The sequence below is a fragment of the Alternaria atra genome (assembly GCF_907166805.1).
Source record: "Alternaria atra isolate CS162 genome assembly, contig: 29, whole genome shotgun sequence".
In the NCBI taxonomy this organism is placed as follows: Eukaryota; Fungi; Ascomycota; class Dothideomycetes; order Pleosporales; family Pleosporaceae; genus Alternaria; species Alternaria atra.
The window spans coordinates 1,714,786-1,732,415 of record NW_025091327.1 but is presented as its reverse complement, the minus strand read 5'-3'; the positions used below and the strand labels follow the sequence as shown (position 1 = coordinate 1,732,415).

At 51.0% G+C, this 17,630-nt stretch overlaps 7 protein-coding genes across 7 annotated transcripts; 2 read left to right on the top strand and 5 right to left on the bottom strand.

Annotated features, from left to right (window-relative positions):
• Positions 1-1,112: 1,112 nt before the first annotated feature.
• ALTATR162_LOCUS8895 (uncharacterized protein) lies at positions 1,113-2,101 on the top strand (the record flags this gene model as incomplete). Its single annotated transcript, XM_043316528.1, has 3 exons — positions 1,113-1,281; positions 1,346-1,608; positions 1,673-2,101. The coding sequence occupies 3 exons, from the start codon at positions 1,113-1,115 to the stop codon at positions 2,099-2,101; spliced, it is 861 nt and encodes a 286-aa protein (XP_043172463.1).
• Positions 2,102-2,155: 54 nt separating this feature from the next.
• ALTATR162_LOCUS8894 (uncharacterized protein) lies at positions 2,156-2,842 on the bottom strand (the record flags this gene model as incomplete). The annotated part of the gene is made up of 1 exon (XM_043316527.1): positions 2,156-2,842. One exon carries the CDS (start codon positions 2,840-2,842, stop codon positions 2,156-2,158), a length of 687 nt encoding a protein of 228 aa, XP_043172462.1.
• Positions 2,843-3,087: 245 nt separating this feature from the next.
• ALTATR162_LOCUS8893 (uncharacterized protein) lies at positions 3,088-3,537 on the bottom strand (the record flags this gene model as incomplete). The annotated part of the gene is made up of 1 exon (XM_043316526.1): positions 3,088-3,537. The coding sequence occupies one exon, from the start codon at positions 3,535-3,537 to the stop codon at positions 3,088-3,090; it is 450 nt and encodes a 149-aa protein (XP_043172461.1).
• A 980-nt stretch (positions 3,538-4,517) lies between these two features.
• Positions 4,518-5,708, top strand: ALTATR162_LOCUS8892 (uncharacterized protein; the record flags this gene model as incomplete). The annotated part of the gene is made up of 1 exon (XM_043316525.1): positions 4,518-5,708. The coding sequence occupies one exon, from the start codon at positions 4,518-4,520 to the stop codon at positions 5,706-5,708; it is 1,191 nt and encodes a 396-aa protein (XP_043172460.1).
• Positions 5,709-6,307: 599 nt separating this feature from the next.
• On the bottom strand, positions 6,308-9,146 carry ALTATR162_LOCUS8891 (uncharacterized protein; the record flags this gene model as incomplete). The annotated part of the gene is made up of 4 exons (XM_043316524.1): positions 6,308-8,109; positions 8,159-8,366; positions 8,822-9,059; positions 9,109-9,146. 4 exons carry the CDS (start codon positions 9,144-9,146, stop codon positions 6,308-6,310), a joined length of 2,286 nt encoding a protein of 761 aa, XP_043172459.1.
• Positions 9,147-11,356: 2,210 nt separating this feature from the next.
• Positions 11,357-13,632, bottom strand: ALTATR162_LOCUS8890 (uncharacterized protein; the record flags this gene model as incomplete). The annotated part of the gene is made up of 8 exons (XM_043316523.1): positions 11,357-11,426; positions 11,478-12,455; positions 12,503-12,964; positions 13,012-13,158; positions 13,212-13,354; positions 13,405-13,464; positions 13,515-13,543; positions 13,599-13,632. The coding sequence occupies 8 exons, from the start codon at positions 13,630-13,632 to the stop codon at positions 11,357-11,359; spliced, it is 1,923 nt and encodes a 640-aa protein (XP_043172458.1).
• A 2,348-nt stretch (positions 13,633-15,980) lies between these two features.
• On the bottom strand, positions 15,981-16,559 carry ALTATR162_LOCUS8889 (uncharacterized protein; the record flags this gene model as incomplete). The annotated part of the gene is made up of 1 exon (XM_043316522.1): positions 15,981-16,559. The coding sequence occupies one exon, from the start codon at positions 16,557-16,559 to the stop codon at positions 15,981-15,983; it is 579 nt and encodes a 192-aa protein (XP_043172457.1).
• Positions 16,560-17,630: the final 1,071 nt, after the last annotated feature.

The window sequence follows — 17,630 nt, the reverse complement described above, 5'->3', positions numbered from 1 at the left end:
AGCCCGATGAAACTTCTCAAAACCGACCGCAAAATTATACATCTCTTCATTGAGCATTGCGTGTACGAGAAGCTCCATGTGACCTTGGTTGACGGACTCCTCACAGTAGGCATGGCCATCACCGATCGATCGATTAACTGTCTGCTGCTTGTCGCAGAGTGCAGAGGGTGATGAAGGTGCTTCGCTTCGCGTCGTTGTAACAGCAAGGCCATACTGGACTCCTGGGCTCACGGATCGAGAGCGCGCATCTGGGGTCAAAAGAGATGCGAAGCTGCACTCCCGGTCGGAAACAGTGCATAGTCTGCATTTGGGGCGGTTCTCATCGCACTAGAGATGATGACGCTTCTATCAGTAGAATTTAAAGGGCTTCTAAAGCAATGCTCACTTTTACATGCCGTCGTTTACTACAGAAACATATTAGCCAAGCAAGGAAAGTGGGGATTATTGTCAAGGCGGAAAAGGAGAACCAAGGACGCACCACTCCAAGCACCCGCCTCTCGACTTTCTATGGCTGCGCCGAAGCATTGTAGTTCCATGACTGCGAGAGATCAGGTAACACGCGTATTACATATGTGCAGAGGTCGGAAGCCTGGGTGGGCAGTGATGCTTGAAGCCCACCAGCTAGCGCTACTCTCGGCTGACGTAACACGCGTGTCGACTTCTTCGGGTAAGCGCAAAATCCTCCGTCTCACCTCCTCGACAAGCCCCAACGGCTGCATACTGGTTATAATGACTTTAGTAGTCCATTCTAACTGCAACAGACCTTTTGCACGGACGAAGGACTGATACCAGCTCGCAAGCTTCACTGGCTTCGGCTAGCCACCTACTTCCAATCCATGCCGTTACACATCGATCGTTGTACAGTTCCGCGTTGTACGTGTCTGAACGCAATGGCTATCAAGATGCAAGCTCTTGGCTCTTTGCTAGATAGAAGAAAGAGGAGACCAAAATGCCTGGGTGCATGTACACGTCTCATATAAAGAGTTCCAACCCTTCCTTAATCGTGGTGTTGTATCTTGCAGTCTCCCTTTCTCTCTTCGACTCGTACGCAAACCTTGGTTTTGCACATCACTCGTTCACTTGTGTCTTTTTGCTCAAAACATCTTCTAGCCATGCCGACGCTTGAAACCTACAAAGGCGCCTACCTCTGGAAATACGTGCCCAACTTTACGGCAGCCATTACGTTCGGAGCTCTCTTCCTCATATTGACTTTGGCGCATACCTATAAGATGTATAGATGCCGAACGTGGTATAGTATACCGTTCGTCATTGGCGGCTTTTGTATGTTTCGAAAATGTCTACCATTTTCTGTCCTATGCACTTCAATGAACTAACATCCTCACAGGTGAGCCCATCGGTTATGCATGCCGCGCAATAGCAACCCACCATACAGGCTCCATCGTTCCATTCCTCCTACAAGCGATCTTCATCCTCCTTCCACCGTGCCTGTACGCCGGAACGTTGTATATGGTGTACTCGCGCGTGGTGCGCGCTATCCACGGCGAACGCTTCTCCTACATCTCGCCTCGATGGTGTACACGAATCTTCGTTGCAGGTGATCTCCTCTGTCTCAACATACAGTCAACTGGAGCAGGGTTCTTACCTAAGGTAAGTTGTGACTGTACGAAATGTATATGAGACACACACTGACTTCGTATCCTCACCTCCGCAGCAAAACTTGGTGAATGTTGGAAACGGCGTCATTGTCACAGGTTTGGGACTGCAAGTTCTCATCTTCGCGGGATTCATGTGGTGCTGCATACTTTTCCACCGCAAGTTCTCACTTCATCTTCGCAGTTATGGTCAACATGTCGACGTCCCTTGGAAGAGTGTGCTCTGGATGTTATACGGGACTTCTGTCATCATCTCGATTCGTAACATCTTCCGACTAGTCGAGTTCATCGCTGGACACGAAAGTTACCTGTTTCTGAACGAGTGGCCGGTGTACGCTTTCGATGGTGCTTTGATGCTACTAGTCATGATTGGCTTCTACATCTGGTATCCACAGCAGCTGCAGATCGAAGAGAGTGGTACGGAGAGTATGATTGATCTCACGAGCGAAGAAAATGGTCCACCAGGAGATGATCCATCTAGGAAGTAAGCTGCGATCAAGAACTATCGAAGCTCAGCAATCTCACAGCGACAATGTAATCCACTATACTACAGTTTCGCTCAAGTTAAACATTACAGGCCTCGTGTCCGTGAACACCTTCCTCTGATCTAATTCCTCAAACCACTTCGCCAATACCTCGTACTTGCTCTTCCATCCAGGCCTCATTTCTGCGAACTCAATGAACCCGACAGCACACACGACCGCAATGTCCGCAATCATCAACTCATCACCAACAAGATAGGCCTTCCCTTGCTCTTTCGTATTGCGCACCATTTCATCGAAAGCCCGCAGTGCACCATCGATCTTGCGATTTTGTCTGTTGAGCCAGAGTTGCGACTGCTTTTCTTTCTCACGTCGACCTTCGAACCGAGCTATTACAATGGCGTCCATACACCCCTCGCTGAGAACAACAATTTGTCGAATTTGCAAATCAAGGTCAATGTCGTCGGTGATTAGTTTTGGTCCCTTGTCGGCGTACTTGCGCACAATGTACTCTTGGATGTGCGCACTATCGTAAACGGGCGGGCGATCATCTGGGAAGAGCAGAATGGGTAGTTTTTCCAAAGGGTTGTATTTTGGTGTTTCTGTTGCGCTTTGCCAAGGTATTTCGTTCTTGAGTTCGAAGGGTATGCCTTTTAGAGTGAGCGCTATGCGATTCATGCGTGCAAACGGTGATGGCGTCGCCGATATAAGAGTCAACGGGGACGTTTCGACGATGGAGGCAGACATAATCGCTATATAATCTTGTATCTGTATATCTATGAGGAGTGTTGGAGGTGGAATCGGGAACGTTTAAATGCGAATGGTGAGGATATGATGTGAACGTGGTTTGGATGATGCACTCGCGTGTGCGGAGATAAGCCCGATGCTACGTCATGCATTGCTTCGCAGTGGTATTTGAAATTGTGTAGCTTTTCTGATCCGAATTATACTTGATCAAAGCCTTGATAGCACTCATCTCTGAAGATTCTGAACTACCCACCAATGGTTCGTTTGCTAATCTTCTTGGTCCACCCCTTCCCATCACTCTTGCTATCTCGAACATCTCTGGCATCCATCCTTCTCGCCCTCTGCACACTATCTACCAGGTCTCGAACAGCATCTTCAACCTCTTTCCTCTCGTTCGAACTGATCTCGATATGACGGAAACCCTGACTTGCAGCCCATTGTTCCGCCATTTCCTTCTTCACCTGCCTTTTCCCCTTATCCTCGTCGACGATGTCCTTCTTACTACCAACTACCACGCATCCAAACCTCTTCCTCACTCCTTGCATGCTCCCTTCTGTGCCATCTTTGATGAATACAGTGTTGCGACAGTGCCAGATATGCAGGTACGTATGTTGGATAAGATGATCAAAGGTAAACAGAGATGTGATATCGTATAGCAGAACAACGCCATGGGCACTGGCTATATAAGTATCCATGACTTCACGGTAACTGGGAGCTATGCTGCCATTGAGATTCAAGTCTATGAATGAAAGGCTCCAGGTCTCGTTTGCATGCGAAATGGTTCTTGAAAGTGGTTCGGAGTCAACAGCGCTATGGCGAATAAAGTGCTTGCCCTCGAGGAACTGCAGCAGGAATTGGTAACCATTACATTACAAGAGTCATGCTCGTATAGGATGTTGAGGAAAGGATTGCATACCATGTCAATAAAGCATGTCTTGCCGACAAGTTCCTCACCGAATACAACTATCTTGAGGGGGTTTGGTTTCTTTAAGCGCAACATTATCGAGTCTGAGGCAAAAGAACAAGTGTGACGTCGAGATGGAATTGGATCCTGTTGATTGTCAAGGCGTAAATCCTTCACGACTGCCTGGTCAGACAGCGCTAAGCTTCAGGAGGAGGCGCGCAGTACATTTCCCCATGTTTAGTCCTGCGCACTTCCCGAGTCGCGATGCAAGCACCTCCGGCATGTTAGCTCTTTTCTCTTTCACAACAGTTGCGTGAAGTGGCTTATTGGCATACGTGGGTTACGCGTGTACCCCCTAATGTGACGGCCCACATTTCTGCCAAGTGTGCCGGCAGCCCGGCACGTGCCTGAGATCGACGCTGGGGTGGGCCAGGAACGCTAGATGGTCTTCGACAAATGCGAAACAGCAGCGGTCTTGTTATGAGGGCTCTTCGCCCATGTGGCCTTGCGTCGCTGACATTTGGGCGTACTTTACCATATCACTGCTTCGACGCTACCTCCTAGAACCCCCAACTGCCACCCCAGCAAGGACCTGAGCAAGAGACATCGAGCGGAAATGACTCTTCGATCAACATAAAAGGGAGTGCTATAGCGCTGTCACCACTCTCGCACAATACACACTGTCCCATTTCAAGTCTGCATTGTATGCTGTGAAGACAACCTTGAGGGAAGAGCGCATTGCAAGAAATCTCCTTCGACCCACGTATCGCGATGACGTCGTATCGGGATAACCCCTATGCGTACGCGCAAAACCGCCCACGACCCCTCATCGAGCAGATACCAGACTACCGCGACGATCTCGACGTATCAGACGAAGAAGACGGCTTCTACGCACGCGACGACGATTTCCTGATCCCACCAAAGTTTCAGGCGGCAATCACACGCACAACCGATCGAATCCCGCGGAGGATAAAGCGCCATAGTGGCACGTATCTCGTAATCGCGATCCTCTTTATAATCAGTTGGTTTACGTACCTGGGTCCCAGACGGACGGTATACAAGACGGAGTTGCACCTCATGAACAACACACCAACGATGAGCTACGGCAGCAATGTGCGCCCGGAATTCACGGGCATGATACAAGTCAGCGACATGGACGAGCAGCATCTGCCTAAGAAACACAGCAGACTCGTCTTCGTTGGCGACGTTCATGGCTGTAGGAAGGAACTGGAGCATCTTCTCAAGAAGATCGACTTCAACCACAAGCATGACCACCTCGTGCTGACCGGCGACATGATAGCCAAGGGCCCCGATTCGCCGGGCGTCATCAAGCTCGCTCAAAACATCGGCGCCTCCTGCGTCCGCGGAAACTGGGAAGATAAACTCCTACTCTCCATTGCCGAAGCGCAAGACCGTCACGTCCTCAAATTCAGTCCCGACGACTCTCCCGACGCCAAAATAGACTTCGTAGACCAAGTCAGCCAGTCGCACGGCGACTACAAGCTGCGTAAGCTAGCAAAACAGTTTACCAGGAGAGAAATCGAATACCTCAAACAATGCCCCGTCATCCTCCGCGTCGGCACCGTCCCAACCCTGGGCAACCTCGTAAGCGTACACGCCGGCCTCGTCCCCGACACGCCTCTCGAACACCAAGATCCGTTCCACGTTATGAACATGCGCACTATCGATCTTAAGACGAGGATACCTAGTAGCAAACATGCGGGCACCCCTTGGGAGAAGTTCTGGAACCATCGCCAGGAAAAATTAAAGCAGGAAGACAGGACGACGGTGGTCTATGGGCATAACAGGAAGAGAGGGCTTAACATACATGAGTATTCCTACGGTCTGGATACGGGATGTGTGAGTGGGGGAAAGTTGACCGCGCTTGTTGTCGATGGGGAAGGCAAGACGGAGTTGGTGCATGTCAAGTGTGGGAAGGAGAGTGGGTATGCTAGTGATTAAGGGATCACGGCACTTTGTAGCATGATATCCGGGCGTTTAGGGACTAGAAACCATTCTTGGGACATCACAGGATATGGCTTGAAACGTACAGCGTTGGCCATCAACATGATGGATACTACTGTCGATTTAGCGTTAGCATAGCATTTTTGTAATATCACGATATGCCATCGTATCTCTTCCTCAATCGTCTCTCGGAGGAAACTATGCTATATGAGTAACACGTAAGTCGAAGAAGCAATCTACCAAGGCACAAAACAGGCTGTACGGATGAGAAGGTCGACTGTCCCCTGAGACCAAGTCGCGGAAACATATGTTGATTGAGAAACATCATTGTATATTCTACTGCTTATGGAAGACAAGTGCGTCGCTACGTGTGTGTAGCGAAGCTAATATGTCACATCGACCGAGCTGTACTATTAAACATTAGAGGTGATACATAGAGAACCGACGTCAAGGTGGCTAGGCACCCTGTCATCTAACCATCCCCATACCTTTACATCTGAGAACAGGCCCAAGGCTCACTTTCGACGATACACTTCGACGCCTCATCATCTCAAAGAAATGGAGCGCCAGTGTCTTTTGCAGCTGGACTTGAAGCCCTATCTCTCCATCTCTACGTCCTCAACCTTGCCAATGCATGCGCTCGCACCACCGCCATCACCACCTCCGCGACGCATATGCTGCGGAACAGGGACATGAGAAGCCATTCTGTCGCCCATTACGTGTGCAGCAAACTGTGCAGGCTGTATCGTAGGCACACCGTTCTTCTGGAAGTCTGGAAATGCCTCGCGCGCGCCGCTATCGTACCTAGGTCGACGACCCTGCATGCCATGAACAGAGGTTGGGAACCGGTATTGCTGCATCGGAATCGGTGATGACATATGTTCGGTAGGTTGGCGCACAGCCTCTAGGCGATCTACGAAACGGCTACGCTGAACTGCTGGACCATGTTGAAAGCCAGCACCGAGAGTGGCAGCGAACTGAGCAGCAGAAAGGGGGATCTGACCAATACGGCCAGCGGCACAACCGTACTTGCCCTGCATCAGCTCATTGTTGCGCTTAACCAAATCATTGAGCATATGGGTTTGCTGCGCCATCATCGCCTTCTGAACTTGGTTCTCTGAGCTGAGGCTGGTGATCTGACCACGTAGCTCCATCATCTTAGACTCAACAAGGCGGTGCCAGTTTGCGATAGTGCCGGCATTTTGATAGATTGGGGTCTCGCCGTTGATGATTTCGACGACTTCCTCTGAGACTTGCGAACCAATTGGTGACAGCGGAGTTTCAGTTCCATTACAACTACTCTCGACCATGGCTGCGATGCGGGACTTTGCTTTCATGACCATGATGGTGTCCATATCTCGGAGCTTGATTTCGGCACGCTCGGTATCTTGGACGTCGTTTGGAGTCATGTTGTAGTCGATCTCGATGTAGCGCTCGCGCTGAGCATTCTCAGGTCCGCCTAAGGCGTATCGGTAAATGAACACCCAGTCCACGCCGTACTCCTTGCTTCGCTGCTGACAATAAGCGTCCAGACGAGGGCCGAATATTTGTGACATGCGGATTCTGAGGATAGAAAAGATGGGAGTGCTGTTGATGTCATACGTGTTGCTGTGAATGCGAAGCGTCAGTACAGCATCGTTCTTGTCTGCCATGAACGAAGTGGAGCGTTGTAGGGCGATTGGCTGCGTAAGCTCCCGAGCCACAGATCCCTTCGTAGTCTGAGATATCGGGTCCTTTCCTGGGAACTGCTCAGGCGGCGGCGGACGTGCCGGTGCGCGCAGATGCTGGGATGGCTGAGGCGAGGACTGTCGAGACGGCATACGAGACCCTGGCGCACTTGCAACGAAGTCTTTTGATCGGAGATCCCGGCGAGCAGCGTCTTCAAAGATCTTGAAATTGGCGGACTGGATAGGTCGGAAACGATTCAGGCGAGACTCTGGGGGATGTGCGTCATTGAAACTAGTGCGATGAGCGTTCAGTGGCGGAAATGCCGTATTGAGTGGTGCAGGCACATGGTTTACACGCAACGCGTTGTCGTACCGAGCTGCCCAGACCTCTATACGTGCTTGTTGGTGCCGTACTTTCTGAAGCAGCTCGTCACCATCAATCATAGATTGGTTCAAAACCTCTCCGGCTGGGCCCACAATATACTGCATACGACCAGCACTATTGTGCGTTTGTGGCCAACGACTCAGAGCCTGATCGACAGTCACGACATCGCGACCATCATATTGCTGGCCGGGTGTCAAGCGGAGTATATCCGAAGTTAAAGACGGCAATGGTAGTCCTTGATCTTGTTGCACGCGCTTGGTCATGATTGTTGGTCGGAATGGCGGTGCGTTTAGAACATGATAGTGCGAATGTTGATGATTCAGAGTTTGCAAGCCACTGACTGGGACTGTTTCCGTTAATGTCCGTTTAAACTAGAGAAGCCAAAGGTCACATACTGTTCTGCCTAACACGCTGCCATTCTCGAAGCTTCTCGTTTGGAGCGAACTGCGGCTTATCTGGCGGGCGCGGACGTACAGTCTTATCACTTAGGCCAACAATTGCTCGCTTCTCTTTCCTGGCGACAGCTGCTGCACGTTTTACGACGGGTTTGAAGTTTGGGCTGGCATCTGGCGACTCGGTGGCTTTGCGCTTGCCCTTGTCACGCTGTGCAGCTGTACCGGCGCGGCTAGATCTAGGAGCTGACTTATATGCCTGTGGCGGTGCACCTGTGAGCACCCCAGGAACACAATCTGACACTGGTTCCGTGTGTTTGGTACATGATAGCCCCTGCTGCACACAATGTTTGCATGCGCCGTCAGTATAGAAGGCGTCGCATGTAGCATTTTGGGATCTGCAGCACTCGTCGCAAACCTTCCAACAGGAGTCTTTGATGTGACGCTACTTTTACGTTAGTAATATGTATTTTTGAGAAATGAATGGACTGCCGACCTCTGTAGAATATTTCTTAGACATTTGGGCTTCGCACCGTGGACAAGCGTACACACTGCCACTAGTGCTGTTTCCAAAGCGACTCTTTGCGCACGTGGATCGGCTATCCCTCAGATGATGCTGTCGTTAGGTAAGCAAGTGAAGATTGACTTTTGATGTCTGGTACTTACATCGAGTTCCTTCTGGCCAAAATATGTCTTGCTGCAATAGTCGTCACTTGGTTGTTCGCCCGCAGAATCTTCGTCCGCGCCAGCAACACCCGAGCCGACATTTACAAGCGCTTTAACGCGATTAGCATCACCTCGGAAGCTCGCACTAACCACTTCCAAAGAGGGAGTACCAGAAAACTCTGACATAGGTGAAGAGTCAGGAACTGGGGTCGAGGCAACCGACACAGCCTGCGCCGCACTATAACTTGTAAGCAATCATCCGAGGTGGCTAGCTCAGGAATACATACTGGCTCTCCTGTCGGTCAATATCTTGAATGTGTTTCATAGTTGCTTGCTATCGTGATGAGCCGCTGTGAGTTGACGGAGTTGCAAACTTTGAGGAAGTAGAGTCTAGGTGCGCTATTGGTAGGTAACGAAAGATTTTTGTATATTCGCACTGGTGAACCATTAGAACTGATACAATGGGCACGGCTAGACCCTGGAAACTAGTAGCAAACGCTCATCGCCACTGAACGGTCAGAAGCAGATGATATGAGTCTGTGCATTCTGCGATTCAGGGTCTGCGATGACGCGGCTCAAGTGCGCGTATCAAAAGGGAAAGTTGACTGATTGAGGAACGCTGGGAGTTGTTGCACCATGCTTCTGAGAGGATCCAAATATATCCATGTCGCTTGTTGTTATCCAGTCTCGAATTCGGCTTGCGGAGCAGCCCTAGATCATAATCGATATGCGGATAATGGCATTCTATTGTTCTTACTGAGTAGTACAAGATTGGTAGCGCGGCGAGGCGCAAGATGTTGTAGTAATGATAATTTTGACCCGTAGCTTAACCAACGTAATGCCAGGATGCATAAGAACATATGACGGTTCGTAGGAACAACATGAGTGAAAACGAAGATACACTGGCAAAAGGAATCGAAATCAGATGCAGAAGGAATCTGGGGAATACTCAAGTTGCCAAACGTGACTATGAACATGCTGGAGTACCTCAGCTGGGTTCTATCGCCAGCCGAAGGAGACAAGCTAGGACCATAGAAGAAACGAATCTGGATGAGGGGAATGAAAGTGTCATTGAACATGAACGCGACTACTGGAGGCACGTAGGCGCATTGACTAGAGCAGTACCAACCAGTGAAGTGTATTGTGTAATTATCAGGTTCATGCAGATACGGTGATTGTCGCGGGATGAGGTGGTGATGATAAACCCCAGGTTGAAGCGAGAGATGAAGTTGAGTTCTACAGTCTGTGCTCGCAGCCCCACTTTCGGTCGTCATGCAGCAGCTACTCAGGTCTGACGCTGCCCAACGCACGATGCCCCTTCCAACCTACATAGACTTATGCTCTTGGTTGCATCCACATGCGTTCGTTCTCACTCGCTGACAATGACGGCTTCGGTAGGTTAATGGACTTCTCGTGACTGGAGGTGATCGATCTAATACCTAGTATCCCAATGCGCAGCCGGCCGCCAAATGCGCGTCTTAGACTTGTTACCCGACGACCCTGACGACTTTGTGGAGTGAGAAGTTTGCATGGCTAGCGTCAAAGAGGATTCCCGATACGAGATGTTGTCATACGTTTGGAGTGTCGCTATTGAACAGAGAAGCATTGAGGTGGCAGGACCTGTCATCAAAGTTTCGCCACATCTCCATGACGTCCTTCGACCTCTACCTTACACTGACCGAATTCGCGCACTACGGGTCGATAAGATATGCATTAACCAACGGAAAATGAAAGAGAAGGGCAATTAAGTCGTTATGAAGCGGGAAATGAATGAAAACGCGTTCATTGCATCCTCCGGCTAAGTGAGATTCTGTATGTACATAAGAGAAGCAGAGAAGCAGAGAACCCCCCATTTATAGGACAGCTAACCGAACCATCTTATGTGTTTCCGTGTTAATTGCTAGCCAAATAGGTGTTTTTCTGCGCGTGTTGTACTTCAGTTGTCTGCAAGATACCTGCAGTATCTGTCTCGCCCCACCTATCCCTCGGAACCAAATAGGATAAAACCATCATCTTGTTTTCCCACTCAAACCAGTACGCTACAAACGTTTTACTAATCAGTTAGCCAGTCGTCCAGTCAGGATATAAATTGACGACTCGCTCTTTGCGCTGACTGTTGCTGGCACTCTCGCTCATATTGCAAGTGCATTAACGAAGCAGCACCATGCGATTCAAATGCCTCAGAATACGGTGACCGCTTAGTGAGTAGTGACAGGAGGTTTTGTAGTCAGTCTAGGTGTAAAGATTAGCAGGTAGGCCGCAGGCACAGCCCCAGTCTCAGCCACCATACTTGGCTTGCATAGCCTGATATCATCGATACTGCGAGGCGTGTAACACATGAACAACAGCCACTAAACCAGAAGTAATAAATTTTGTGCCCTACAATGCCGCTAACCCAAACACCTTGCTAACGAAAGCAAGCTCGACAGACAGACGATACGCATACACAAAACAGCCCCTAACATCATACATCGACCCCGTATTGCCTAGCAACAACTCTCCGACCCGGACAGTGTCACCCATGTCCCTGGAATCTTATCCAAACGACGTGTTCTTGACAACACCTTGATGTGTGATCAAATCCAGGTAGTCCCAATTCAGCTTTCTAACATTGTCAGCACCAAGCATGGGAAGTTGAGATCTTGATGTTCAAGACCTAGCTTCCTCAAGCTCGAGCTCCAACTGTCTGATACGCTCATCCTTTTCGCGGTCCGAAGGTTCTGAAGTTGCAACCTTGGCCTTGAGTGTCGAGACTTCACGCAGCAGAAGTGCGATCTGATCAGATTGGTCCGACATGACCCTGTTTTGCTGCTCAAGCTGGGACTTGATATCGCCTAGCGCATCGCGAAGGGCAGAGGCAGGGCCACCGGTGCTGGGTGTGGAGGTCGGCGCAGATGCGGCGGGTGTGGAAGTAGATTCGGCGGGTGGGGCAGACCTGGCCTGCGAAGGCGCAGGGGTGGGTGTCGGGGTGGTCTTTGCGCTCTCGGGCTCCTTGGTGATGGTCGGACCCTTGGTCTTCTCTTCCTGACGGGCAGCGGTGAAAGTACGGCGCTCCGCTGGCTTCGGGATTTCCTCAAAGCTCGATGCGCTCTCGTTGTCTGAAGTCTCGTCCTTGTCTGCGAACTTGGAAGCTGCCGACGCCATAGAGTCCTTGTTGTCCTTCATAGAAGGTGGGGGTCCACGGATAGCTATAGGTGTAGGCGTAGGCTCTGGCGCGGGCTTGGGCGCCTCAGTCTTGACGGGTGAGGGCTGACTAGTTGCCGGCTGGGAGGGCTTGTAGTCGTTCTCCACCTCCTTGGGGGCCTCACCCTCATACACGCTCTCGAGTGAGATTTTGGGAGGCGCTGCGGTCTTACCGCCAAACCACTCCGCTGCTGAGACACCAGGCTTGAGGCCAGTTGTGGGAGGGTAGATGTCACTCTGGAACATCTCGGAGCGGCGGGGTACGATGAAGGATACGGGCTCGACGTAGGCATCATTAACGGTCTTGAAGCAGCGAAGGACCTCGTTCTCGTGCAGGTTGATACCTCGCTTGGGAAGGAAGGCGATACCGCGCTGCGGGTCGCCAGATTTGTATTCGGAGAGGTACTCGAACTTGTCGTTCTCGTATTCGTAGTATCGGATGTTGCCGTCACTGCGCATGTTAGTATGGTGTTTACAGACTTGGGAAAGTGTACGTACCCCTTGCCAGCAAGGTACAAGCACTGTGTACCGTCGTCCCAGAAGGGCATGCATACACCCGAGATGGAGTCGAGAATCTGGAAGCCACCAATGGGTTCCTTGGGGTTGCGCGGATCCCAGAGGCCAAGCTGACGGTCGCTCATGCGAGAGAAACCAGTGGTCGCAATGCGGTCGGTCTCACCCATCCATACAGCGCGGCTGTTCTTCGCACCAGGGTGGCCAGGAACTTCCTGGGCGGGCTTCTCCTGTCGCACATCCCACACGCGCAGCTTCTTGTCGCGGCTCGTGGTGACAAGGAGGGATCCGTCGGCACTCCATGACAGCGATTGGACAATGTCGTTGTGCTTGAGCGTGAGTTGCGGCAGACCGGCCTCGACGTCCCAGAGCTTTACGGTGTAGTCGCCAGATGCACTGGCGAGGACGTTCTCGGCGGCGGTGTTGAAGAGGACATGGCCAACCTTCCTATGACACTGTTAGATGCGAACCCAGCCCGAGGCGCATGAACATACCTCATATGGCCGCTCAGCTTCGCGACAGGAGCGACATCAGCTGGCTCATCAGCATCAGTCCACAGGGTAAAGTTTTCGGGCACCTTCCAGATGCCGACTTTGCCGTCGTCAGAGGCCGAAGAGATGAGCGAATCGTTGAAGGGGGACCTGCTCGCAATTAGCGCCGTGTCCGCTCCATCTCATCCCTTGTACGACCATACCAGTCGGTGTCGAGGACGGCAGCAGTGTGGCCGCGGAAGAGAGGAAGCTGGTCGGGAGCTCGGCCGCGCTCATTGATGGGAATGACAGCAAAGGCGCCGCCACCGCTGGCTTCCCAGTTGACGGAGATGTATTCGGGGTTGGCCTAGAGAGCGTGAGCGCATGTCTGACGAGGTCGCGTGCGAATGAGCTGACCTTGATCAGGTTTGTGTCCCAGGCGTTCTTGGAGATGCGAAGGTTGTCATAGCATTGCTCCTATACGACAGTAAGTATATGTAGGTGCATTCAACCGCATTCGATTGTACCTTCTTGGTGCCCTTGCCAAAGACGTGGCCTGGTCGGTGTTGTTAGCATGGTAAGCTGGGCTGCAGTTGGACATCAACACTCACGATACTTGGAAGCTCGCACAAACCGGCCTGCCATTGTTGCAAATTAGTGTGACCGGAGTGGTGGCAGATGTGTAAGAATGATAGACTCTCAGGCCTCGGACGTTGGGCTATAAGAAGCGCTGAGGTTGATGAGAGGACTATGCGACGGTGTCGAGCGCGTGTTTCGAGTCTTGGACGCAGTTGCCCCCAGCATGCTGGTGCAAGCGCCTTGGCAGGTGGACCCTTGATGCCCGCTCCAATCTCGCCAACGGTCCCTAGTCACTTCTTCACTCCACCACTCCACCTGCAATCCACCAATTTGCAGCTGTTTATGCAGCCTAAACCTCGCTTCTAGCTGGCAATCGCATGTTCGCAGCAAGATCCTCAGCTAATGAATTAGCACCTAGTACCTCAAGATGGTAAATATGATCACAATGGTGCGACTTCTTTTTTTTCACGTTTCTTCTTGTGCTAACATGGTTTACAAGCGAGCGCCGCGTACAAGCGAGCGCCGCACCCCACCAACTTTGCGCACCTCTACAGTCGTATATCTTAACAACGTGATAATATGATATATAGATATTTATATAGCAGATTAAGCAGTATCTTTAGTATCCTTCTTGCATGTACGTGAGTTGTGGCCAGTCTCCCTGCACCTCGTGTAGCGCGCCAGAGCCTGGCGGCTGAGTCCTGATCGCGCTCCTCCTTGACGCTCTTCACGAGAAATCTGCTGCTTAACCTCACGTTGAGCGAGTATATCCTCTCCCTCTCCCTTTGTTAAGGTCCCTCGCTTCTGTATACGCTTTTTTTACGCTGTTTACGCGCTGAGGCTGCCTTATTAGCCCTCTCAAGGCTGGCAATCCGATCGCGCATCAGCTCAGCTGAGAGCATTATCACCTCAGCGCCCTTCTTAAGCTGGTCAATCGCTTTAATAATAGAGGCAGGCGATGAGCTCTTGTGCCGCCGAACGCGATTACGTATCAACTTTGATTGAGCCTCAAGCTCGCGTACGTTGCTCGGCGTACGCGCCTCCCAGAGGGCCTCTGGCAGGGCAGCTGGAGTAGGCGTACGCAGCTGCACGTCAAGCTTCGATAGTACAGTATCTGGTTGGAGAGGCACGAGGCCTGCGCCTCGAAAAGCTGAGCAGATATTGACTGATGTGAACGATCGATCAAAGGCTGCCTTGAACGCTGGCAGAAACTCGAGCTTGGTGATGTGGTTGATGTGGTGGCGGATCAGGCTCTCTACCTCACGACTGTACGCGCGCTTCAACGGCGAGAAGCAGCCAACGTTAAGAGGCTGGAGTAGGTGAGATGAGTGAGGTGGCATACAGAGCGTGTAGATGTTGTTCTCCTTGCAGAGCTCTTGAAACTTAAGAGAGTGGTGGCTCCTATGGCCATTAAGGACGAGCAGACGACGCGCACTAACAACGCGAGTCTTCGTGTAAGCGTTAAAGTGCTTTAGCTACTCAACTCCTAGCTCGTTATTTGTCCAGCCCTTGTCGCTAATTGCAATCGCCTAGTCGCGTGGGATATCCTCCTCGTACCAGGCAGACAGGTGATACTGGCCAGTAAAGATAAGGAATGGTGGGATTGTCCAGCCAGCTGCGTTGATCGCAGCAATTAACGTTACCTACTTACGATTGCCTGGCTGAATAGCCTTTGGTCTGCCTCTTCTCTCTGACCCTGTCACGACAAGCTTAGTCGTGATCTTGCCTATTATAAAGCTAGCCTTGTCGAAGTTGTAGACGTCCTCATCGCAGATGCCGTACTTAGTCTTTGTCTCCTCTACAAGCTTAAACCAGCTCCTAATTAGAGCTGGATCCTCGCATAGAGCTCGCTGCCTATCGTACGGTCGATTAAAACACGTCGTGAGACTGTCTGTACGCTTGACAAAGTTGCGCGGCCAGTGGACGCCGACCTGACCAGCGCCGCGCGTAGTTAGTAGCCTATTAGCTATATCATGTACAGCTTCGTACGTAGGCGCAAATCTACGCTGATCTAGGTCGAGTATATAGCTAATAATCACCTCCTCTTCTCTCTAGGTAAGCTTTCTTGAGTTAGGCTGGCAATCGCGTCGGGCAGGTACACCAGCGCGTCGGCGGCGGATCGTTCGTTCAGACACGCTATAGATAGCAGCAGCATTGCGATTACTCTGTATTTAATAAGATTTAATAGAGAAGATAGCAAGCTAAATATCTGCTTCATTTGAAGCTGGTAGAGTAGCGCTACGCTGAGCCATTGTACGTTAAGATGAGAGAGATGCGCAAAGTTGGTGGGGTGCGGCGCTCGCTTGTACGCGGCGCTCGCTTGTAAACCATGTTAGTTGCATTTAACTCTCAAAGTCTTTTGTTTACTACCAACCATAGAATTCAAAACATGGACGATTGTTGTGCTTCTACGCCTACATGTCTTCAAGTACCTTTCTCTCCGCCCTAGCCTCAAGCATCCCCAACTCCTCGCATTTCCCGCGAAGCCATATCGCCCACTCATCGCCGCCAGCGTTCAAAACAACATTCTCTTCCGGATACATGACCCACTGTATTCCTGAGAGTGCTTTGTCAACCCCTTTGTTAAAGAGCCGTGTTTGCTCCTTGCTCCACGACTGGAAGACGTCGCACAGCTGTTCGCGGATATGTTCCTTGTACATGTTTTCGATGAGGTAGGTGTAGCGCTCCATATACTTGGGCTGTGGCCGTCGACTCTTGCGATCGACGGTTGTGTCGTTCGGGAACTTCTCAGAACAGCCATCCGTAAGACGTAGATGTGCAATGTACTGATCGATCGCATCCACGAACCCGGTAGCCCATGTTAGGGCTTCTGGAACCTTGTTGCGGAACCCGATAGCGTTCTCCAAATGTGTTGCTATCAGTGGAACGATGTGATAATGCATCACACCCAGTGCCATGCCCACCCTAAAGGGCTGGTCGATCTTTGTCCGGACTTTGGCAATAGTCGCTGGAATTTCGAAGTTGTATCCCATTTTTCTAACTGCAAGAGAGTTAAATGCGAACTGTCTAGTCCGCTTAACTGCTTGTTCTGGTGGGTTGGAAATATCATAAGCGGGCGCCGCCCGTTTAATGCCCTGTGTCTGTGGATTCGCCATAGCTGACAATCAGTTACAAAGCTGGAGTATGACGGCTCACGTGAAAATGTTCTACGCGCAAATGCAGGCTCTCAGTTGACAGCCAAGCAGTGCATATCATATTTGCGTAGTGTTTGCGCTGACATTGTAGGAGTACATCTTTGTCGCGTCACGTTGGGCGACGAAATTAACACAATGGCTTTGTAATCTCGTGCCTCAACATGTCTTTCATGGCACCAATACCCTGTCAGAAACTTTCAAGACACTGATTCTGTTCTGGGGTATGAACTAGTAAGGGTTGCCGATAGCACGCCTGGGTGTGCTCCTACCGAGTTCTTGAACAACAAGGTGAAGCAAACGTGAGAACCACGACGTCCTCCTGACACATCGTCTGGTTCGAGAGCTAGGTAAGTGCACCACATGTGAGAAGATAAACAGGTGTTCAAAACTATGTAGTACACAAGGTTCATGCCGACGCGTCGAAGGCGACGGCATGAAGGAGGACCTTCCAATGACGTGTAGGCTTGGGACTAGCTCGGTGGACTCTGCTTGGACCTCCTCTGGCACGTCTGCCTCGTCAATCGCACCTCGACATCGATCTTCGTCGTCCAGTAACGATTTCATGGGAAAGAACGTCACAATATGAACATCTCATGCAATATCTACGCTTCTCGGTCGCGTTCAGCGCGCGATTTCCACACATTGTCTCAGCTGAGCTGAGGTAAAGCTGAACCCCATCTCTTAGCTGGACCTGCATCATCTGGAAGGACCTCTTTAGCGCCTTCCTACCCTGCTACTCTCAAAGTCGCTACTGCATGGGGTTGAAGCACTAGATCTTATCAAGCTTTGAGTAGAGGGCAGGGCCGCTCCGCGATGCGACCCATGTTCGCAAAGCTGATGCTTCATCATCCTATTCAACCTTCAGCGCTATGGTGCAGTGTTCCAACAATTCCTCTGCCACTTTGGAGT